This window comes from Rattus norvegicus, chromosome 9 (assembly GCF_021556685.1).
Source record: "Rattus norvegicus strain SHRSP/BbbUtx chromosome 9, alternate assembly SHRSP_T2T, whole genome shotgun sequence".
Classification (NCBI taxonomy): domain Eukaryota; kingdom Metazoa; phylum Chordata; class Mammalia; order Rodentia; family Muridae; genus Rattus; species Rattus norvegicus.
Genome location: NC_141542.1, coordinates 87,435,468 through 87,461,371, shown reverse-complemented (window position 1 = coordinate 87,461,371; position 25,904 = coordinate 87,435,468). Strand labels below are relative to the sequence as shown.

Genomic DNA, 25,904 nt, shown 5'->3' with positions numbered 1-25,904 from the left:
CGATATTAGGATAAATTTTTGTTCTAGCTTTAAATTTGTACATAGTATTTTTGTGTGTTCTTACACCATGTAGAGAGTTTGTTTTGCTACTTCAATACAATATATCAATTTGCCCATGTTTTCTTTTGAGAATGTTATTTATGTTTAATGATCAAAGATCTAGAGAAATGGAGTTCAGGTCTGGGTGGATAAGGCAAGTGGCTATAATTCCAGATGTGGAAGGTGGAGACAGGGAATCTGCAGATCAAGCTATCCAGAAAGGCTAGATACTTCTTTAAACTCTGGGCTTGATTGAGACGCCTTTCCTCAATGAATAAAGAAAAAAACTCAAAGAGAATAACATCAAACTTAGACACACACGTGTATTTGCATCCACAGAGTATGCATAACACAAACACACACACACACACACACACACACACGTGTGCAGAAGATATAATAATAAAGTTATATTTAATCTGGTGAAATGTGCCCTGAATTATAGGATATAAGTTTGAAATTATCCAACTATCCAGTCATATATTTCTTTTACAGACCATCTCTCCCGAGATTTCAGACGTGATTTTGTCATGTACAGAATTTTTCCTTGTAATTAAATGTGCTTATAAACTGTAAATTATATCCCATTTGTATTTCTGCGTTGGGAACCATCCAGTTTTACTTTAATGATATATATTTCATTACATTGTATATACATATATAAAAATCTGCATATTCCCTTTGTACTTTGCCTGTTCCGCTATGTTTAATATTTCATTTTAGTCTGTTTCCAAGTCTATAATTAAATCACTTGTATGAGGAGAGTTTTACCTGTTACAACCTTTGTTTCTCTATGTCCTTCCTTTTCTGATTGTGCTAACTGGTTCATACCCTATGTGGACCTCTCTCAGTTATCTGCAAATCCCTACCTCCTGTTATCTATCTCTGTGTCTGCCATCCCTCTATTAACTATCTTTATGTCCTCCATTCATTACTATGTATCAACTATTTATCTGCTATCTACCCAACTACCTGTCATCTATCTGTCACCTATCTGTCTATCTGTCACCTTCAGCAGCAGCATTTAACTAGCACCATCTGCCTGTCTATCATCTATCTGAAATGTTAAGTAAATCTGATGTCCCCTTACAGGCAATTTTTGCCTATGTCTTCCTTTAAGACAAGGTCGATATATATTACCATACCAAAAATAAATTAAAACATAAAACAATCAAAAATTCTATTCTATAAAGATGTTTATAAAGATGTTTGCTGGTCATCGATGGGATTGATGAAACATAGAAACAGGGCTTTTCTGTCTAGTTCGGACTGGCCTTAAATTCATAACCTTCCTAGTTCCTCAGAGCTAGATCTGAAAGAATGCTATATTTAATGGGGTTGTCGATAGCATTGCTGACTTTTTATAATATATTTAACTTTATAAAGAAATAATTACATAACCTTTTTCTTAAATCTAACAATAATGTTAACAATTTCAAAATATATCATAAATCCTACTTAGTAAGAATGAGCAACTTTAAATCCTACTGCTAGGCCGAAAGTGGGATCCAGCTCAAGGGGAGACCCTAAGACCTGACACCATTATTGAGGCTGTGAGGCATTCACAAAAAGGGACCTATCATGACTGCCCTCCAAAAGACCCAACAAGCAGCTGAAAGAGTCAGATGTAGATATGTGCACCCAACCAATGAACAGAAACTGCTGACCCTTCTACTTGAATTAGGGGAAAGCTGGGGGAAGCTGAAGAGGAGGGCAAGCTTGTAGGAGGATCAGCAGTCTCAATTAACCTAAACCCCTGAGATCTCTCAGACACTGGGTCACCAACCAGGCAGCATACACCAGCTGAGATGAGGCCCCCAACACATATAGAGCAGAGGACTCCGGGTCTGGGTTCAGTCAGAGAAGATGCACCTAACCCTCAAGAGACTGGAGGCCCAGGAAGTTTAGAGCTCTGGTAGGGTGGGAACATCCTCATGAAGATTGTGGGGGGTTGATGGGGGAGGTATGGTGGTGGGACAGTCCGGAGGGTGGGCCTGGAGGGAATAAAATCTGGAGTGTAAAAATAAAACAAATAAACAAAACAAACAAACAAACAAACAAAACCCCTGCTGATAGTTTGTTTGCTAGCAAAGTATAAAGCACTTCTCTGACAATCTCTGAAGACAAAAAAAGTTTTTATGAATTTAAATAACACTTAAGGCATGGTTAAAATTTGACCTGAGATGTGAGATTCATTATCATTGTTCAATACCTTTAATGTTATGCTGTATTTCTGTAGAAACGGGATGTCATTCAGTGAAGAATGTTACTTGACTACCCTGCTGACATATAGCTTATTAACTGTATCGCCCAGCAAAATTTATGCTCTAAGGATATTAAACATAAATTTAATAATTTTATTTTTGTTTTAGAAGCTTTACTTATAACCACAAATATAGTTGCTTTTACTTTTAGTTTGAAATCTTTGGTTTTCTTCAATCGATATTTATTCCTTTACAAAAGGAGATGCCTCTTTTTTGCATCCTTCCTGGAAGAGATTAATGGTATTTAAATTATCTTCTTAAATGTTTGATGAAAACTTAAAACTATGAAAGTACAATATTTACATAAAATATTCACTAAATAAGAAAGCTCATGAAATAAAGGTCAAAGATCCCTGCTTTTACGTCCCTCATCCTTGGTTTCCCCTGATGGTCAAAACTGAATCACGGTTTAAAAGTTGGTGTGAAAACGGCAACCAACAGATTGGGAAAAGATCTTTACCAATCCTACAACAGATAGAGGCCTTATATCCAAAATATACAAAGAACTCAAGAAGTTAGATTGCAGGGAGACAAATAACCCTATTAAAAATGGGGTTCAGAGCTAAACAAAGAATTCACAGCTGAGGAATGCCGAATGGCTGAGAAACACCTAAAGAAATGTTCAACATCTTTAGTCATAAGGGAAATGTAAATCAAAACAACCCTGAGATTTCACCTCACACCAGTGAGAATGGCTAAGATCAAAAACTCAGGTGACAGCAGATGCTGGCGAGGATGTGGGGAAAGAGGAACACTCCTCCATTGTTGGTGGGATTGCAGACTGGTACAACCATTCTGGAAATCAGTCTGGAGGTTCCTCAGAAAACTGGACATTGAACTGCCTGAGGATCCAGCTATACCTCTCTTGGGCATATACCCAAAAGATGCCCCAACATATAAAAAAGACACGTGCTCCACTATGTTCATAGCAGCCTTATTTATAATAGCCAGAAGATGGAAAGAACCCAGATGCCCTTCAACAGAGGAATGTATACAGAAAATATGGTACATCTACACAAGGAGTATTACTCAGCTATCAAAAACAATGCCTTAATGAAATTCATAGGCAAATGGTCGGAACTGGAAAATATCATCCTGAGTGAGGTAACCCAATCACAGAGAAACACACATGGTATGCACTCATTGATAAGTGGCTATTAGCCCAAATGCTTGAATTACCCTAGATGCCTAGAACACATGAAACTCAAGATGGATGATCAAAATGTGAATGCTTCACTCCTTCTTTAAAAGGGGAACAAGAATACCCTTGGTAGGGAATAGAGGGCAAAGACTAAAACAGAGACAGAAGGAACACCCATTCAGAGCCTGCCCCACATGTGGCCCATACATATACAGCCACCCAATTAGACAAGATGGATGAAGCAAAGAAGTGCAGGCAGACAGGAGCCGGATGTAGATCTCTCCTGAGAGACACAGCAAGAATCCAACAAATACAGAGGTGAATGCCAGCAGCAAACCACTGAACTGAGAACAGGACCCCCGTTGAAGGAATCAGAGAAAGAACTGGAAGAGCTTGAAGGGCCTCGAGACCCCATATGAACAACAATGCCAAGCAACCAGAGCTTCCAGGGACTAAGCCAGTACCTAAAGACTATACATGGACTGACCCTGGACTCTGACCTCATAGGTAGCATTGGATATCCTAGTAAGATCATCAGTGTAAGGCGAAGCCCTGGGTCCTGTTAAGACTGAACGTGATTTTTGGGGGGAGGGCGGCAATGGGGGGAGGATGGGGAGGGGAACACCCATGAAGAGGAGGGGGAGGGATTAGGGGGATGTTGGCCCATAAATCGGGAAAGGGAATAACACTCGAAATGTAAATAAGAAATACTCAAGTTAAAAAAAATAAAAAAATAAAAAATAAAATAAAAAATAAAAGTTGGTGTGAATTTTTCTAGAACTCTTCTCACATGATACCTAGAAATAATAAAAGTATTTACTTAGACTCAAATTGGATTAAGGAAGATGTGAGACTGAGCACTGTTTATATTCTGGAACACCATACTTGTGGCTTTCCATATAATTCTGTTTTATTTTTTATAATGTTTGTGTTTACTGCATTAGAGATATTAGCCCTTTTCCCTACAAGTAACTATTGAATCACTAAATCCATTATCCCTCCTCCTGTCTGCCTTCCTTCCCTCGCCTTTCCCCCTTCTCTCTGTGTGCATTTTGGCATGCTCCTGTGCGTGCGTGCGTGCGTGCGTGCGTGCGTGTGTGTGTGTGTGTGTGTGTGTGTGTGTGTGTGTGTGTAAAGCAGAATTTACATCATGTGTCTACATCAAATTCTTTGAGAGCAGGTCTTCTACTGGAGCTGAAATTTACCAATTCAGTTACTCTAGCTGTCCAGCGAGCTCCAGGGATTTCACCTCCTTACTGCTGGGATTTCAGGTGCAGATCCAAGCACAGAACCTCAGGCTTGCATGGAAAGAATTTTACCAACGAGCCACTTCCCTAGCTCTCATCATAACTAGCTTACTAGTCAGTTAATTGTGTTTCTATTCCCATAAGATTTAGTGCATACTTTGTATATAAATGTCATTTCAAGTGTATTAAATATATCACATGAGAAACAACAGGTATAGTATGCATTGCTGTATTCTATTTTTTTACAAGGTATGGCGATGTATCAGTAGTGTGCATTTAAGGGCTGTGATATTTTTCACTACTACACTGAAAGCAATAACATTTCATGCTGCCTTATCTTAAGATGCAGTGAAAATTCTAAATATGAATATAGGACAAAAGTACACATCAGACAATAATCAACTTCAAGTGACATGAAAATTTTCATAGAAAATGCTTTCTTAAAAGTCACCCAACATTTTCTGAACTGTTTACTGAAGATCTGTGTTTATAAGAAATGGTTCCATTATTAAAATATTATCAATACAAATTCGGCATCTTGTCCCTGTAATTTCTGATTCCTTTTCATTAAATCTATTTTTCAATTTTTTAGACAAGATTTTTCTTTTGAGAATTTTATTTATGAAATAATTGCTCATTCTCACCTCATAGAATTTGTTTTTATTTCTTTCTTACTCATTTCATGCACCTTTGTGTACATATTAGGGCTATACTCATTCACAGTAAATCTTTCGAAGGTGTTAGATGCTATGAAGTGGTTTTCATCTCCAGTTGATGTATAACCTGCCACCCTGATACATGGAACCTTTCTGTTTGCCTTTCTGGATAGCCTGCTACCTGCTTTGCTTTCATGACCATAGAACAACAAGAGAATAAGAAGTATGGAGTTAAATATCTGAATAGGGCTTGTGTCAACTTCAGTTAGAAGAAAGATGGACATACTCACTTGGTGTGTGTGGAAGATGAGGAAAGGATTTTGTCTCTCCCAGTTTTTCATGAGTTAACTTGTGCTTCAGAGGCACAGGTAACAACTGACTATAATCTAGTGAAAATATAAAGTCTGTACAAATAAACTTAACCATTTTGGTGCCTTAGTGATCAAATATTTAATAACTGCCAGCATATATTTTTTGCAAACTCATATGTTTGGCATCTATAAACATGGTTTCTAAGGATTTAAAGCAAGAGCATTAGGATTTATGCAAAACTCCAAAGTTGCATTTATGATAAAAAAGAAGAAGTTGAAATGGATGTTAATTCACATTCAAAACACCAATATACATTCTAGGTATGTATGTATACTATGCATATTATGATGACTTCCAAATGTTATGATATTTATATTACACCCTAAACTGAAACATTTTCTTTAGCAAATACTACACTACTAATTTATTTTTGCATATTATTAGAGCAAATAGGCAACTACCCTGTAAAGAATGCTCATTAATTAGCATGGAAAGGCATGCGGCAAAAGATAAGCCAAAGAAACATAACATTACGAAAAGTAGCAAAGTTTGAAAATGTCACTGTTTTTAAAAGGGGGCATTTGGGTTACCAGCTGTTGCAGGTGTGCAGAGGAAAAATGAACAACTGCTTAAAAGTGTTGCTAAAACCAGGATCCATGTGCCTATACCCTAAGTAAAGGGTTATCCTGCTTTTTCTTCTAATACAATTCGTGTACATAGACCGGTTGGTCATTCACATCTTTCATGTTTTCTTACTCTGATTACACTGAGAGTTTTTCTTAGTGCTGAGCTAAACTGAATAAGAGTGAAATCTTTCTCTTGCTTGCTTGTGTTCATTCGGAACCATCCTGCGTGAGATAATTGTCAAGATGAAGAAATTTAAGATGCTCCTTCATTCTTAACATAATTAAAGAAGTTCTAGAAGTTTCATGCTCCCAAATTGATATTTACAAATTATATTGAGGAAAAAGAAAGGGTTTTGTTGTTTGTCTATGGAACAGATTAGCTTGTATTTTATATAAGAATACTCAGTTCTACACTAGTTGTTATGGTTTGATAACTTGTTTCTCAAGAAACCAATATATTGTTGTTTCTCTGGTTTGTTTGCTCACAAATAATTGCAAAGCAAGGATTTTATAGTAGTGGACACTTAAATTTAAGGTTAGATATTCTATCTTTTAAAATGTTTAGTTTCTATCTTTAATGCATCTTGCTTAAGTTCTAACCCAGGAAGCTAGAAAAATCAATCTTGTTATGCAAAAGGGGAATGATTTGACAGCCAAGACTATCAGCATTTATGCAAACCAAAAAATATTTGTCTGCCAAAATCATCAACATCTATAAAGATTTATGAAAATGTGCAAAATGCTAAAAGACGCTGTGTAAATTAGAATGTGTTGCCTGTACCTGAAACCCATAGGACATATTTTTAACTTGGGCCTTTACTTTAATCCAGGAAGACAGGAGGCATACTTTTATATAATAGTTTTTACTATAATGGACAAATTTATCTTCCAATGCAATGAGATCGGCTTACAATGTGCCAGAATTTTCAAAACATTCCTACTTATAGTCTACCAGGGTATTTATGTTCCCTCCAGCCCTTCTACATACATAGCATCTGCTTCTATTTTCTTACCTATGTTTAGACAATTAGCAAATTAAGCATGAGCCCAGTCTGCTCATTAATAAAATATTGGTCTTAAGGTCCCTCAAAGTCTTTTTGATCAAAGTCCCTTGGCATTGACCATACTTCATGCATCGAAAACAGCTGTCAAATTAATGACACGCAGTTGTAAAACAAAGTCTTTTAATATTATGTTATAGCAAGTGTTAGTCTTCCTTCTTATTTAAATACAGATTAATATCCATTTTTTTAAAAAAGGTTAAGTTTATTTGGAAGTAGCAAGATGAACCAGAAATGATGCTAGTCTGCTGTGTCACATACACAGGAGCAGAAATGGTTCCTGTGATCTACGTCATGGGCACAGAAGCCAAAAAACTGAGCCAATAAACTTAGAATAAACTCATCAACTATATGAATAGGTGACTCAGAGTTCATCCATTAACATATGTGCAAAGAGGGTTTATTCGAAGAGACATTTCTAATATACAATAAACATAAGCTAATTTTAGTAGTGGTATATTAAGTATGACCAGTTCGAAGTGACTATCTTAATGTTTTCTAGACACACAGTCTTGATGTGGTGTAGGCATTGTGTTGGATATCTTGGGTGATTTATTGGACCTATGCATTAAAATTGCCTCCTAAATATATAGTCTCTAAATCTGAGAGATGCTGAGTGTGGACAGACAAGTCTTTTTTAACTTACTCTAAAAGCAGGGAAAAGTCAACAAGTGCCACCCAGGGAAGAAAATATTCTCAAGGACCTGTTTAGATGGTTACTTCCAAACAACAAAATTTTTTTCTTCTGTTAAGGACTTGTCAATCCCATTTTTGAAGATTGATTGGGTATCTGAGCTTTTCTTCTTTTTATCCTTGGAGAAAATGAAAAATAACAAGTCCTCTTCTACTTTAGACTAACCATCCATATACTTTGTGACAGTTAGGTCTCCCCCGAGCCTTCTCTTCTGGACAAATTATGCTAACTCCTTCAGTCTATCCTCCCAGGTACTATTTTTCAACCATTAAATCATCTTACTGTTCTTTCTTGTATCTTTTCCAGTTTCTTTAAACATTTTCAGAAATATGAAGTTTTAAATCATGTATCTTTGCACATACAAGGCACATTCGGGGGATATTTATTCCCAGGCCCTGAGTCAGAGGTTGGTGGTCATGTTATATAAGTCCACTGAACAAGGAGAAAAGAGCAACTAAATGAGCAATTTAATATCTTAACATAATGGATTTATATGACCAGAAAGAGGAAGGCCTATGTCCGGCAAAATATTGGAAGGGGTCATTATTAGTATTTTGGGAAGATACCAAACCACGAAATTGATTTTTTAAACAATGGGAGTCCCTTTTGTTGTGTCTTTAAATAACTTGATTTTTTTTAAAACTAATTATTCATCTGTTAAGGAAAAGACTGCTATGTGAGTTAACGAGTTAACAGAAATTTGTAAATATATATATATATATATATATATATATATATATAGTTACTAGGAAATAGTTACTTTACTACATCCATTCAGTTTTAGAACTATCCTCAAGCACATGCAAACTCCAAGGTGGATTGTTAGGTAACAAAGTATTTCCTCCTTTTTGGCAGAACATGGCTACTAGTGAGTAAGATTGTATGATCTTTGCTGATAGAATGTCCTGAGGTCATTGCCCTTCAGAGAATTCTCTAGAGTACTATGAAGATTTCAGATGACTAAGACACTATAATTTTTCCTGTCTATTCCATTTCATAAGGGAGAAATGAACCCATAATATTATATACAAGCCACTTCCACATCTAGAGCAAGTTCTGTGAGGACAGGGTTCTTCTACTATAAAAATATAGACCTCAACACACACACATCAGTTTCAGCTTTTCTTGCTTAAATTTAAGTACACTTACAATTGAATTTATATCCTTTGGACAACTTTAAATTTGAAATCTTATTTATGTCCAAACCAAAATGCCTGGCATTTGCTCCATTCTCTCTCTTAAGGTGTGCTATACGCCATGAAATTTGGAAAAGTACTTCACAGTCTCCAAAAACAGAGAAATGCAGACACTGCAAAAATACAGTACTGTATTCTCTCCAATAGTCTATAAGTCACCAATAAATTATATGGGACACAACAAAGCCAGCATACAAGAGTTCTAATTCCCCAGATGAAAAGCCACTCAATTCACCCATACCTAGTACATTTTTTACTTTAAGGCTTCAGAAAAATTTGTGTGCCAGCTATGCCCATATTGAAAAGCCAGAGGCAGATCTTAGAGGGCTCTTGCACTGAATGGCGTGCAAGTGTGAAATACTGGTGTCTTGTCCTGACCCCTTCTTGAAAGCTAATTCAGGGCATTCTTACCATTTTTGCAGACAGGACAACATTGCTCTGGTTCATAGATTGGGTTGACACACTCTGGAACTGCGCAGTCTGCTACAACACAGTGAACTTCATTGCTGGGCTCACAGCGACACCATTCACATGGAGAGGGCTAGGAACAAATCTCAAATTAGCCCCTTTTCTCCTATAACTTAATGCTTGCACATTCATATGCTGTCAGAAGACAAGACAGTAGTGTTCATATCAACTTTAATTCCATTTACCATGTGTTTGATCATTTCGTCTCCGAAAGGAAGGCAACCTGTATATCCAAGCACAGTCCAGGCTTCTGTAAATAGTGAGTGAATTGTTCTGCACAACAGTTTCTACCCTGCAGAGAAGTGTCTGGACACCAAACCTGCCTGTTGGTCATTTGGTTTCCAGAGCACTGACTGCTTTACCTTCCTCTGTGGAACAAGACAGTAATAGAGCACATGAAATCACTTCTGTGATTGGTCGTTCCTGCTTCCTAAGAAAGGTGGACGGCTAGGGAATGAGAAAGTATTAAGTACATATCCTAACCCTTCCTTTGAATCCTCGTTCAAGGCAGAAGAAGCCCAAATGACTCTCTTAAGTGTGAATGTCATGGAAAATTTTAGCTGCCATCCAAACCTCCAGATCCACCCTTATGACATAATTTCTGAGTACCTTACACCTTGCCTGCTTGCTTTGAGAAGTGAACTGAAATCAATTGACCTAAAAAGGCACAATTTAAGCCAGAGTCAAAGACTCTAACATGGAAATGGAAAGTTAATTAAGATAATATGAAGCTGAAAAGGGTTTTTATCTGTACAATACTTACCAACCACGCATGAGTGGATTTTCAGTTTCTTTTCTAGAAAATTCCAGTGACCCTTTCATCCTATGTAGATTCCTTTCTGCACTACCTCTTCATGAACCCTAGGGTTAGACTCCTAGAATGAATACTTGGTGCTCTAACAAACTACATGCTCCCCACCCTTTCCCAAACAACTATTTACTCTTCGGAACTCCTGCCTGAAGGCACGATGCACAAATTTTACACTCACAAACTGATTTAATGAAATCCTCTTTCTATCTTCCTGGTTATTATCCAAAATGCTGATCTCTTCCTGTTTTATTCAGAATCAGGTAATTTGAATAAACAGTGAACACTGTCTCAAGTAGTTTGCGTGGGATAGAAAACAGTGAACTGATTATTGTAAACATTAATTTAATCTCCATTTTGTGCTTGAAGAACAATAGCCCAACAATAATTGTTTTAGTTGTTGGGTTAGTTCATAGAGGCTGTGCAGTAAATTATTGATATGTCTTAGCATGATGCGTTAGCTTACTGAAGACAAAACTGTGCCAGTTAAGTTTAAGGACTGTAGACCAGTATGCTGCATTATCCCAGGCTTCGTCATGCTTTTGAAATTTATTAGCTATGTTATGAAATTTAAATTATCAATTTTCTTATTTCTACACTAACCTGAATACAAGAAAATTTATTTAATCCTCATCTCATAGATGACTGAATAGTTTGGCAGACATTCAACCATTTTTTCAGGTCTTATGGATAAGCACAGGGCAGAGATTTGAAGGTAGGAGTGGGTTCGAATTCTAGCCTCATGTTTTTCAACAAGAAGCACCATTCTTCGTGCACATATCTGAGTAGTTGCCATCTAAGGTTTTCATATTTGTCTATTACCAAAGGTCCAGAGCAGTAACCACTAACATTGGAGAAGTTGGCTTACCAGGGATATGTACTTCCGGAGGAATTTACTTCTGCAGTTAGTACATAGAAATTCTCATGGAAATTTAACAATGAAATTCTCAAGTGTAGGAAGGACATTTGTCTTGGCATATGGCTTATATTTGGGGAGATGTGGCATCTTCAAGTTTAGGAGCCTGGAATCATGTTCAGTGGTGTATTGACAAAAAATTAACAAAGCCTGAAACCAATAAATTGTGGATTTGTATGCATCTTGCAATCCCAAGAAGAACTCTTAAGAAGAGTGGAGACTATAGGGCACAGCGATAAAGGAATACTGGGTATTTCAAAGGATTTTGAACAATAAAACAAACTAGAAAGAGAAAATTATTTTCCTAATTTTTAGTACCGCCTATTCATCCTTGAGCCTATATTATTTATTTTTGATTCCAGAATTTGGCCCTAAATCCTTGTGGTTATGGTATTTCCTCTTTTTATATTATTAATTTGTTATTTCAAGGAATCTTTCTTTTAAATTTTATTTGGTAATTCCTCCATGCTATCCATCCTCCAGGCTGAGGGTGGCTGGCACATGATGTTCCCTGCCCAATGTGTCTACTATCCTCTAACTTGCCTCCACTTACCCACCTTTCAGACTGTGTCCAGTTTGAAGAGTCCTGCCTGCATGTCCCCTTGCCACTAATCATTATTTCTTCAAATATTAAACCTCTTGTTCCCAGCTTTCAGTCAAATTCAACGTATTGACCTTCCAGTAAGGCCTCTTGCTGACATTGCCAGCCTTACCAAGTCTAACCAGCTCTGACCACATCGCCATTCTCTTTGTAGATGGGTCTTTCCCATGGTCTTGGCCTTCCTGGGCATTTGTGAAAAGACACCTTTTAAACAGAGTTGAGTTAGGATCAACTATGGTGCTACTTTGATACTTGGTTCACATTTTTAAAATCCCTCCCACCTTACAGTGTAGAACTACTGGGATTGGTATTTCTGATGAGTCCCATTTTAAGCACTGAGCTGGTTACAAATTTTCTTTTATTGGCTCCTTCAACATGAAATCTACGGATTATCCAAAAATGTTCCCATAAAATCAAAGATTAAAGAATAAAGCCATCTTTAGAGGAACAGGGGATGCTGAAATAAGAAGATGAGAAAATATTCCTTGTACTTTTCTGTCTTTAAAAAATATGCTGCTGAGCTATTGTCAGTTAGATATTTGGGAAGGCAGATGATGGAATTTCACCAGTCTGAAATTTAGTTTCTTCTTTCAAAGAAATCCCACAGACTGCTTTACTTCTTAGCAATATTTTAAAAAATAATGCAATACGTGCTACACTTAGATTATCATAAATATATTTGCAATTTTGATTATAGATTAAATCTGTTTGTTAACGCATGTATTAGATGGTATAAATTCTGTGTGCACCATATAAATCTGCTATTTCTTCACCAGTGGTTTTGAATGGTTAATATGAGATTGTAAGCAGGGACTGTGCAATTCATCTGCAATTCCCACCGTAACCAAATACATTGCAGCTGTGACAAATGCTGTCACTGTTGGTCCTAGATCACAAACATCTCTTGTTTCTGAACTCAGATATGTGTATATATTCAATGAATGTGATTGGATAATCAGTGACTTCAGTATCACCTTAGGTGACTAGAGTGTAGCAGAGTGGGAAACATGGAGAAAAACGTGATTAAAAATGGCCAGCTCCCAAAGACCTTGAAGCTGAAACTGAACTTCAAAATGATCCTGGTCTGAGGATGGTTGGTGAACAGGAGAAAGAGATTGGAATCCTAGAAACAGTGTCGTGAACACTCCATGACATTTTAAATTGGAAAAGCAGCCTAGGAGTCAGAAACATAAGTCACTGAAATAGCAAAATAATTTTAGAAAATTGTCAACTATTTTCTTTGTGAGAATGTAGGCGCTAACAGTGTTATCGCTGATGGTCAGGATAAGATTCCGAGAATATGGTTTTGCACATTGGTTGGTTAGAATTGCCCATGTGTTCACAAAAGTGGACATTTGTTTTTGCATGCTGAATACTTGAGAAATACTCTTCACTCCTGAGGGTAGCCTAGATCTGAGATCTATAAATCAATTGAGTCATTGGGAGTTAATGGGTGTCTGTTTGTGCCATTGTTCATAGTATCCAGGAAGAAATGACCACTGTCAATAAGGCTTGTCATTTCAATTCCCATTTGAAAGTTAGCAGAAGCATGTGGGCACACTCACTGTGATTTTTCTGTCACCCATGCTGCCCGTATAAAAACCACCTTTAGTTCAAGGAATAACTTCACTGGCTTTTGAATGTTTTCCCTTTGTTCTTGCCTATTGCCTTCATAGATTTAAGCTGCTTATAAAATATTATTCGCTTCTGAACTCAGCACCTAGAAGACGTCTTAAAATGACAACAAATATGTAACACTATCTAAATTTTGTAGATTTTATGCAGAATCTATGTTCCCTTATCTGCTGAGCCACACCCCCAGCTGCTTTATCTGTGCTCATCATGTGCAGAAAGGATTTTGACTCAATCCAAAGTTTGCGTTTTATTTAAATTATAAAGCACACTTTGCAGGAACAGGTCTCTGAATCAGAGTTGTGAAGTAACTCTTTGGGCTCCAAATATTATGGCAGTGAACATAAACTCACTCTGTAAAGGTAATTTTAAATTCGTAATGTTCATTGTGCCGATCACAAGGTAATCAATCTATAAGCACCGCGTCAGCTAGCTCATCCAGTAGGTGATTGCAGGTTTTATTGCCCTAGAAAGCACCGTGCTAACTAAATATAAGGCCCAAGTGTATGCACAGCAATTACTATAATGCCTGAGAAAAAGCTAATCCTTTCTATAATGTATGCCATGATGAATGGTACTTATTCATCACAGTAATTTTATAGTAAATTGTAAAATATATTTTTAAGCAAAAAAGTCATGGTTTGAAACATACCCATTTTAAAAATTATTATTATTAAAAGAAGAAACAAAATACAACTACCCCCCCCAAATACTCCCTGAGACAAAACTTGATTCCTAGAATGGCCTCTGAGAATACAGTTGGAAGCTGCTGGGTAGACACAGGATGGCTGAGACATATTCTAGAGGTTAAGTTTTGTTGCAGTAACCAAATCAATGACTTTTGAACCAAGTAATACCAAGCTCCGTGCATTTGAGGTTGCTTCATTTCTTTGATCATGAGCAAAAGTTATCAAAGGGCTCAACTCCTCTTAACAAAGTAATCCATTCGAACAACCATTATTTTTTGAAAAAAATCTAATCCCAACAAATAAGACGCCCGGCTTCATGAAGCGTTCTTCTTTGGGAGATAATTTATGGCATAAATTTTATCACTTTATGGAACAAGTCTCATTACTTCCAAACCGGATGAGAAACTTGGAAGGCGCTATTTCAAATTTGCTGATGCCTGTCAGGAATCTCACTGTTCACTTCATTAAAATATACATTAAATTACAAAGCACGGGAGTACTTAGCATCCGCTGCCATTCCTGTAGATGCTGGTTTGCATCAGCAGATGCTCCCAAGTGATCAGCAGACCTGATGGGCTTCAACCAAAACCCACAGTCACGCGAAAGATGACCCACAGTATCTGATTACAATTCTCCTTTGTGGTCCTGAGTTTGCAATGACCCCTCCGGGGGCCTGACCTATCCACCGCAGGGTTTCGACAATATTGAGTCTGCAATTCATTCAATCAGGGAGATACTAAAGGACCTTCTTTAATGATATTAATAATGCTGAAGAAAATTGAAAACCCTGACACAAATTACATGCTTATATCTACATGGCAATATTTATTCATGGCTATGTATCCTCTGTCTCATCTATCTCTGTATCTATACCTATTATGCTTATAAATTTATATTTCCTCCACCGATCTATGAACATTTATACATATTTGTATCTATATAGCTATATCGTTATATACATAATCTACCTATCAATCATTATCTTTCTCTAATCTATATATGTCTTTCTCTATATATATATGTCCAACAGCAAATGTATATGCATTTATCATCTAAATACTGAGTTAAGTAGCAATGATTCGGGCCTTTTCTGAAGGAGCTTGTGACTTGAAAGTGTATTATGGGATATTATTGTCAATGTGCCTATCCAAACTCCTTTCAACTTCGCTGACATTAAAAGCATTTTATAAAAGTTCCTTGCTTATATATTCATAATAAACCAAACATCTATAAACTATAATTTAGAAAAGTATGAATATAAAACATTATTTTTTTACAAAGTTATCATCATGTGTTACATATAAGGTGAAGTATATAAGACTCTACACTAGAAAATGATCCCTCTATTCTTCTCTCAATGAACAACTACCCAGAAGTTAAGATTTAAACAGGTCATGTGGTAGCTGCACCCACCATTAATCCCTGCACTGGAAGGGCAGAGGTAGGCAGAGCTCTGAGTCTAAGGCCAGCTTAGTCCATAGAGTGAATTACAGGACAGCCAGGTCTACACAGAAAAACCCTGTCTCAAAAAACGAATGAGAACAAAAAAAGATTTATACAGGTATGTTTTAATTATTTAACTAGAATGATTTTATCAGAATAATTACTGGTATTGTTATAATGAAAAAATAACTTTATTTTTTATTTTACCCAAGCTCAAAGAAAATACAGAAGAGATAAGAAAGCGGCTGAAATGCCAAACTTAATGCTGTCAATTATCAAGTACAAAATAGTTTCTTTGTTCTGAAACGTTCAGCATTAAATTGTTTTAAATGTATATTGTTTCCTTGAAATGTTTTCCTTCGAAAATCAGTAAACATTTTTGACATGTTTTAAAATATTTTGTATTTTTTTGAGAATTTAGTACAATGCATTTTGACCATATTTATACTCACCCCTCCCAGATCTGTCCCCAGTTCCTTCCCCACAGTTCAATGTTCTTATTTATAACAAAAAGAACAGATCAACTCCCATGACATTTTACACGTTGATTTGATATCACATATTCTGATAAATGGATGATATGTAGAACCAGAATTTTTAAGAAATCCCAGGACCAAACTATTGCATTTCTGAAATGTGATTAGCTTCCAGAAACACAAAATAAAGATAAGGAAAATATAATAAAACGTATACTTCAGTTGCAGAAGATGTATTGTTTGAATAGGCAAAGCAAACTTATCAACAAAATGTCAGGGAGTGTGTTCTTTGTTGCTATTAAGATCTTCAGATGAGAATATGAAAGTATGGAGAAAGGTCACAGTAAAGATGTGTGAAGTGTTACACCGATACCTGTGAAATACTCTAGAAAAGCAGCGGCCTGAGATCCCTTCCCAACAAGCTGCTGCGAAGCTACACTTGGTGCACGAGCACCCTACGACTGCAGGACTGCGTAGGTTTATTGGAGCCTGGATACCTCTGTGATGAAGATGCTCTGTGGACCACACATTTACGCAACAGGAAAAATGTAGACAGCTGTAAAACTTCAAACCGTTCCCAATATCACTGGGAAGGACAGACTGTTCCTATCAGCAGATGAGAAGTCACTGACTAGAGCATTAAAACAAAATCCAATGTAGCTATGGGGGAATTCTATACTCTCAAAGAATCATATAAGAAACAGATATCACCAGCACTATTTTACAGAAATCGTTGGAAGGAAATGATGGCAGAGAAGAGAGGGTAAAATAACACAGTCAGCTAGCATTGCCCTGGCTGGCACAGAATCCAGAGCCTTTAGAATGTAAGCGCTGGGCCAACCAAGGCTGTGGCACTGGGAAAGCAGAGATCTCTCCCTGAGAACTCTTTGCCGCTGTCTCAGTTTTCTCTAGGCAAAGATTTCCTCAAACTTGAGTCATTTTCTTTCTATTCAATTTGGCAATAAAATTGTATGTGGATGTGTGATGAAGATAGGTAATTAAAAGTTAATTATATTAAGTGCTTTATAATTGTTAACACTGAAATATATCATGGTTCCAATGGCAAGGCGAAATAATCCCCCCCCCCATTTTCATAGCTCATTTTTTCCCACACTTAATTCATAGCTTATCCTGTTCTAACAAAATATATTGAGATGGCTTATGGACAATGAAAGTCAAGTCTATTTTAATTAATAAAATCTTGATTAGACTTTTCTTGACAAACTTCCATTGGCGTGCAATATAGTAAACTTGTGTGGCTGTTGTTTGTGCTGTCTGGTTAGTTGGTGATGTAGACTGAGGACATCAGGAAGAGCTTCTGCCATCAGACTCTCTGGTTTTTATCTTTGACGGATTACCCTTCTTCATTGTGGGTTTTCTTATTTTTTTTAAGAAGAAACTGATACATATAGAATCTTTTAAGAAAGTTTCTATTTTATTTATCTATTTTTTGTGGTTTTTTTTGGGTGGTACATGTGGCACAGAGTACATGCAAAAGTTCAGGAATAATTTTCAGGAGTCAGTCCCCTTTACCTTAACAGTACTTGAATTTTCCCTGTGAACTGGTTCAAGACTCCAAGAGAGTAAAGCAATTTGCAAAAAGCAGGTAGCCTAACTGGCTTTAAACTTGCTCTCATCACTGCTCCCAACTGAATAGTAGTTCTCCCTCTCCTCCATCCCACGCAATGATTTAAAATGCTTTTGAGTTTCTCAAGGGAGAGTGCAGCTCATAGAACATGTAATTAAATCATGACATAATATGCTGGGTGGTGGTGTCACATGCCTTTAATTTTAGCACTTGGGAGGCAGAGGCAGGTAGATCTCTGAGTTTGAGGCCAGCCTGGTCTACAGAGTTCCAGAACACCTGTCTCAAACACAAACAAAACAACAACAAAACCAAATGCTGATGATAATGGTAACAAAAAATAAGGTAACATGGATTTCAATTATACATTATTTGACCTGTTCAATGTGGAAATGATATCATCAGAGTTTTGAAAGTCATCCAAATATGTTGCAAACTCTTACATGTTCCAGCGTTTGCATTCAAGAAAGTAGATTGAGAATGATGTTGGATGATGCTTTTAGACAGTTCAATAAATTCTTATTTACTAAAGAAACTTCTATCTTTCATTGGATTCTTCGTAAAAACAGAATTTTGAAAAAGAAGGATAGCTTTGGTTCATAGTTATCGGAGTCTTGATTTTCCTATCTTCCTGCTTTAATGCGGATGTCCTAGAGGCTCATTAACAAAAGAAACACTCCTCATGATTGTCCCTTTTCTCCTTAACGAAGCTTTCTACATCTCAGCAGTCAAAGGTTTTCTATTTTAGCAGTGGTTTATTTTTAATGCTGGAGAAAAATTAAAGTTAGACTGAACAATTTTAATTTCCCCTGTCATACTTAGGAGGAAGAGGCTTGGAAGCCAGTATTAAATGAATATAAGTGGAGTTTCAGGGTAGTGATTCATCGTTGTTGATATTTTTATTTTCAATACATCCATGTGTATAGCACACACATACAACATGCATATATTTGTGTGTGTGCATAAGTGTGTGGATGTCAGAGGACGACATCAAGAGTTTGTCCTCATCTCCCTCCTTACTTGAAACAGGGTCTCTTGCTCTTGTATGTCAGGCTAGCCAGAGATCTTCCTGTCTCCACTACCCGGAATTAGAGACGCGTGCTAATGTACCCAGCTTTGATATAGGTTCTGGGGAACTGAACTTACAATCTCACAGTTGCATGGCAAGTGCTTTAGCTACTGAACCACCTCTTTAGCTCCAATGTATATAATTAAAAATCAAAATTGGCCAAAATAATCATGCTTACCCTTCAATGGGTTCTAGATGCAGTTTGGGTGTGTTTTCAATGGATGAGGATGTGTCTTAGGTGTGCCAGTATATGTCTTTTTTTTTTCCCTTTTCTTTTTTTCGGAGCTGGGGACCGAACCCAGGGCCTTGCGCTTGCTAGGCAAGTGCTCTACCACTGAGCTAAATCCCCAACCCGCCAGTATATGTCTTAATGACGAGAATTTTAAAATGAAACCAACTCAGCCCTGAAAAAAATGTAAATTAGGAAACAATTTGCCTCATGTAGCCAATGTGTAATATTCTGGGAAAAGATGTGGGACTAAAGATTCAACTGATGTCTTAGAATTGAGTAGACAACAATAAAGGAAACATACCTCCCCCCCCCTCTCTCTCCCTCCCCCCTCTCTCTTATATATGTATATATATAATCTATATCTATATCATCTATTTCTATCTAATCTATCTCTATATCTATCCATATCATCTATATCTAAATCTATTTAAATTATCTATATCTAATCTATATATGTATTTACCTATCTATCTTTCTATATATTCACAAATGTATGCATGCATGTATATATATATATATTTATGTGAAAATCAAATGCTCTCAGCTCTATTCCTTTCAGAAGTTCTTACAGGGAACTCGCTAGGCTGATAAGGTGTAGTAGAAACAGTGTTAGAATGACTCAGAATTGGCTCCTTGATTTGTCAGTCTTGAAAATCTCTATTTTGTAAGACAACAAGAAGAAAAGCACAGATTGCCTTGAGTGCAGTTTTGAAAATGAGCATAAATGTATAAATAATTCAGCGGGTGAGCGCACTCGCATGACACATAAATCTGACCAGTGTTGCTTGTGTGGCTGTCAAGGCACAGACCTGATTTTGTTCATTTTGCCTCCACATGACCCGAGTTTGCCACTCATCTGCCCTGAGTCTGACCCGGCTGCCACTCCTGATCCTCATGGACTGGTACCATGTTCCCTCCCTGCTTTATACTCTGTAGCTTGGTTCTCTGACCATTCTCTTGATTCATTTCTTTCTGGTTGTGCTTTCTCACTTTTTCATTAATTTTTCACTTTTCATTCAATACTTTGACATCTTCACTCAGGCTGCTTTCCTTTAGCTTTGAAATGTAGTACCTCCTTTCTTTAATCAAACTGCTATAGCAATAGTACAAAGGCATTTATACTGTTTATGAAGGAAACCTGTTGCCTTCTTTATTTTGATACATTGTTCCGTCCTAATAGAATCAGAGTGTTGACTATGACAACCTATTTTTTTATGACAACTAATTTTTAGAATGTTATAACGGACTGATACATAGACTATTTACATGCCTTCACTTATTAACACAATAGTATATATAGTATTATATTGAACTATAACATTAAAATTGTACTACAATCAAAGGGGAATACAAGGGAGTAAAAAGATGGACCTTTTATAGATTTTGTTTCTTCACATTATTTGCGAATAAATGTGATTTTAATTGAACACCAATGAAAAGAGTCTAACTATACTTTTTGGAATGAACTATAGAAAGGAATGTGGCTTAATGTAGGTGCTGTTATACACGTACACTAAACAGGCAAGTCTGCCAGTTTAAATTTTCATGTTTAAAGAGTGAAGCTTCAGCCCACTCTCTGGTGAAACAGGATCCATCTTTCTCAGTCCTAGGATTGAAGACTGTGACAGTACGGTAACAGAACTATTTGATGGGAATAGAAAAGGTGAAGTAACTGTAGGTCATCAACAAAAGCTTTCTCTTTAGAGGGTGATAGTGTTTTGAGACACCTCAAAAGGCACCACAGATCGCATGTAAATGAATTAGCATGGCTGTTTCAAAAAATATTTATTACTAAAGTATTGTGGATTGTGTTTGGTCATGGTCTATATCGCACCAACTTGGGTCTTCTATTATTGCTCATACAGACCTGGCATCACTATTGCTATTATCCTTATCTTGCAAAGTCATTTCTTAACTGAACTATTTTATGTAATACAGATTCACAAGTTAATGTAAGGAATAACATGGATAAAACTTTTGTGACAGAAAGAAAAGATTAGCTAAGATAGATTGGTTTTTGCTTCATTAATTGGTCCTTTCTGTCAAACAACAGAATTGGGCTTAAATCATTAATAGGTTATCTCTAAAATTGCATTTGCAGTTGTATGAACTTTAAGATATTTAGCAATGGAGAATATGCAGCCTGAAGTGGCTACCTTTGTATCCTGGCAGGACTACCAGTGGAGGGATAAGGACATCAACTCACTCACAAAACCTTTAACCCAAAATTTGTCCTGCCTACAAGAAGTGCATGCACAAAGATGAAACAGAGACTGAGGGAATGGCCAACCAATGACTCATCCCGTAGGCAAGAAGCAATCCCTGACACTACTAATGATATTCTGTTATATTTGCAGACAGGAGCCCAGTGCAACTGTCCTCTGAGAGGCTCCACCCAGCAGCTGACCAAATCAGATGCAGAGACCCACAGTCAAACATTAGTTTGAGCTTAGGGAGTCTTGTAGAAGAGTCGAGGGAACAATTGAGGGACCTGGAGAGAATAGGGACTCTACAAGAAGACCAACAGAGTCAACTAACCTAGACCCTTGAAGGTTCCCAGAGACTGAACAACCAACCAAAGAGCATATATGGCCTGGACCTAGACTCCACACACATATGTGCAGCTTGGTCTTCATACAAGTACCCCAACAATTGGAGTGGGGGCTATCTCTGACTCTATTGCCTACATGTGGCTTCCTGTTCCCCTAATGAGGTTGGCTTGTGGGAAAGGATGTGCTCATTTCTGCAGTGACTTGCAGTGGTAGGGTGGGTTGGCACCCAGGGGAAGACCTTTGCCTTCTCAGAGGAGAAGGAGGGGAGAGGCTGTGTGAAGAGGGAGAACTCAGAGTGGGGGGGGGGAGCGGCTGCAATTAGAATATAAAGTGAATTTTATTTAAATAAATAAATAAAGGGAAAAAGATGTTAATAGATGTCTAAGGGAAAGATGTGTTGCACTGTCATGTAAAAGTAATATTTTTGGATTAAATTAAGAATTAATAGCATTGGTAGTAAAATCTCATTGGGCTTTTATGAATCACATATTTTGTACCAAGTACCATCTCCTAGGATCTTTATTTGGGACATTTGAACATTGAGGGGGAAAAAAAAGAACAACGTGTCTAAGTCACCTGGCCACTCAGTGGTGGAGCTGGTTTTAAAGTCCATTTTTACCTAACTTTTGGGTTCTTAGCAGTTGAGAGATCTACTATAGTGCTTGGGCCTTTTAAACATAGTCTGATGGTCTTGGTATTCTACTGTGTGCTGTGCATTTCTGAAGGACTTTCAAGATGCATCATTTCTCCAACCTCAGGTGACATGAAAAACATAGGAAACTTTTACTAAGAGTTACACTTGAGATGGAACAAGTGAAAGTCTACATTAGTACAGGGAAATTCAAAGCCTGGAAAACAGAACTCTCTGGGAAGTTTTAGTATCACTGCTGAGATCTAAACAATTTAAAAATCAAGATGAAAGTAGAAGAAGTCAAGAGACGCAGAGGCTCGCAGCATCCCTTCCTGAGGGACTGGCTGGACTGAGGCACCACAGGACTACTGGCCAGTTTAGCGACAACCCTGTCTCTAATACAATGGAGCTACAAGCTTTTGTGTGCCCTGTATCCATTTTTCACAAACCATTCCTACAATTTAGTGAGAGACAGAGATTTACTGACTGAAAAAAATAATTCCCCTCCTCACATTGATTGTGGTTCTAAAAATTGTCAAAATGTCTTTCAAGAGTGCCTATTTTAATTTGTTACTTCCTGACATAAAGTTGTCTCAGTTAAAATAATTATAAGTAAAGTCTAATATGTATAAATATATTAAAATGTATTTAAATATTTTTGGTAATAACTTACTTAAATATTAAAATATTTTTATTTTATATAATAATAATTTTAATAATAACCATTTTAAAATATATGTAACAAACATAATTTGGTCTAATCACAGATGTTTTCATTTTTACGGAGACCCTCTAAACTTAGGCTTGTTCCACAAATTGTATTCAATCCCAATCAAAGATGGATTTTAGATGTGCCAATATTTTATTGTTCTTGTATACTTGAAACTCTGGGTTGCCATGGTGACAAACCCTGATATCACATTTCTATAGACAATTGGCTGAAATAAATCTTTGTGCACAACATATTTACTGGAAAAGAACATGCAAATTGGCTTGAACTTTCTTATTAAAGGTAAAGGTAGCAAAATATGGCAAAAGACCATAGGAGAGTGACGTATTAATGCTACTTTAGCAGATAATGAGCTTCAGCTTATTTCCATGAAGTTTTGGTTAGTCTTTGTATTATCACTTTTATAACAAAGGTGTTTAACAAACTAAAAACTTTTTAAATGAAATTAGAGTTGTAGGGTCTGTAAGAACACACACACACACACACACACACACACACATTCAAAAAATACGGTAAGAATTCTGCTAAAGAAATTATTTTAAAACTCAAGCCCAAATACTATTTAATAAGACAGGTGCTTTTTTGCATGTGTCTATGTGTGTGTTAGATATGACATATGTATTTACGTATGTGGACGCCTGAAGCATGTATGTATATGGAGCCTGAAGTTGCCAGGAGTAGTCTTCCTTGATCATGTATCATCTTATTTCTTCAGAGTACTTCAGACTGTTGAACCCAGAAGTCATTTATAGGGCTAATCTGGCTACCGAGACTCTTCCCAGGACCACTGCCTCCACCTCCCACAGGCCGGGATTTTGGTTAGAAGGTAAAACCAGACTCAGCTGGTGTTCACATGGCTTCTGTGGTCTGCAGTCCAGGCCTCAGAGGTATGCTCAAGGCATTTTAACCATTAAGCAGGTTACTAGCTAAGTAGCCACTCCTACCCCCTGCCCCTTTTTTCAGACAGGGTGTCAGCATCCCAGGCTGGCTCAAACTTCCTAGGTCACTGAGGGTGATCTTTAACTACTGCTCCTCCTGCTTTCAGCTCCCAAATGCTGTGATTGTAGGCATGGATCAACATGCCTGTAAAAAGACACTTTTTAAACTGTCCTAATTGCATAATAAGTTGATATGTAATAATATACCCTTCAAATTATTGATATTGTTTATTATGAGGGGATGTTTGTAGTGACATTTTCATGTTGGTTCTATAGACAGAACAAATCAAGAGTTCATGGCCTGATAGAATGATATGGGAAATAATGAGTTTCATTTAATGCACTGTTATCCCTTTTAGACAACTTTTTACCAGCACGGAATAAGGTCATCTGAAATCTTTTTTAAGAATGTGAATGGCTTTCTTAGGCCCTTTAGTATTTTCTTCACTCTTTTCATGATGTCATTAAACCCTTATGAAGATAACTTTATTGTGATATGCTTTATGGCAGACTAGAGACAAGGATGGCAACAATAGAGGTGTGTCAGAATGAAATTACTGATGCTAATCAGGAGCAATGATAAAGTCCAAAGAGCAGACGCTACAATAAGCAGGTCCTCAATTAATATGAGCCATTGTTTGAGGCAGCAAGCCCAAAGCATCTCCATCAGCTCTTACTGGTCTGTTTTGAGCCTTTACTTGTGAGCTAGACAAGCAAAAATAAAAAACCACACTGATAGGTTTTTCTTGTGCTGTCTCTCATGAAACACACTTTACTGCCTGATAGATAAATCAGGGAGTAAGAAAACAGAGTGAACAACTTTGAAAATGTGGCCAGAACTTTAAGGAGTAGAAATAAAATATTTACTTCAAACAAGGAAGGAACACATACACGTGCATGCATCCATGCACACACATATAGACACATATACATTAATGTGTGTATGTAGCTATTTCAATGAAGCCTATACAGTCTATGCATATTAATCTGCAAAACTTGTACAAAATATTTAGACTTGAGAGGAGATAAGATTTATGGAAAAGGAGAGGATATTTGTTAGTATTTTCTCTTGTTTCAGTGAGCATATTCACAATTAAAAATAGGCAAATTTTAATACATACAACTGGAGTTTGAATTTAGAAGAGCAGTTACCAGGTAGACATTCTCCCTTATTTTTTGAAGCACTGTTGCATTAATGAGAAGTGGGCAGTAATGACTGCAGACTTCCCAAGGTTGACCTCAGTAAGCTCCTAACAGTAACATACTGTGCAAATCTTAGATGTGGCTACAAATCAAACACCAGCCTCTCTGTGTGCACAGGGCACAAGTACCTACTCGCAAATCTCTGATGCCATACTTATGACACAGATACAACCATTAATAGTCACATCTTCCAAGAGGAAGACCAGCAGTAAATTTTACTGGGTGAGCATGAGGAACTGTCATGCAATCCACTTACATGCTACCTACCCACATGCCAGAGAACTATTGTCTAAAACTGGAAACCAGGAGATGGACTTTGACTGCAAAGGGGATATTTTTACCCACTTGGAAATCATTTATTCATAGAAATCTCTTCTCTTGTTTGGGAAAATTTCAAAAACCTTATTTATTTATTTATTTATTTATTTATTTATTTATTTACTTATTTATGTTTAAGTCTTATCTCTTTCTTGGGCTTAGCATATTTTGTGAAATTAAAAATGTCAAGTATATTTTCATGATTAAAAAGTGACATAATGAATTCATAAGACTGTTTTCACAAAACTGTCTTCTAATCTCGAAAATTGGCCAGAGACTATGAACAATTAAGTAGTAGTCACTAATTACAAAGACATAAGGCATTGGTGGGGACCTCCACTCACAGTCTGGGGATTCTGCTCAACACCTTCTGAAGC

At 36.9% G+C, this 25,904-nt stretch overlaps 1 protein-coding gene across 4 annotated transcripts in view; it reads right to left on the bottom strand.

The window, feature by feature from the left end:
* The window catches only part of Vwc2l (von Willebrand factor C domain containing 2 like), a 188,517-nt gene that overhangs the window by 152,971 nt on the left and 9,642 nt on the right, over window positions 1-25,904 (bottom strand). For 3 of the 4 annotated variants that reach the window (XR_015628857.1, XR_015628856.1, NM_001413944.1), the window contains 1 exon segment: window positions 9,648-9,777. Coding sequence is in view for 1 of the 3 variants with exons in the window: in NM_001413944.1 (NP_001400873.1) it covers window positions 9,648-9,777 (130 nt within the window). In the remaining 2 variants the exon portion in view is untranslated. 4 annotated transcript variants of the gene reach the window in all.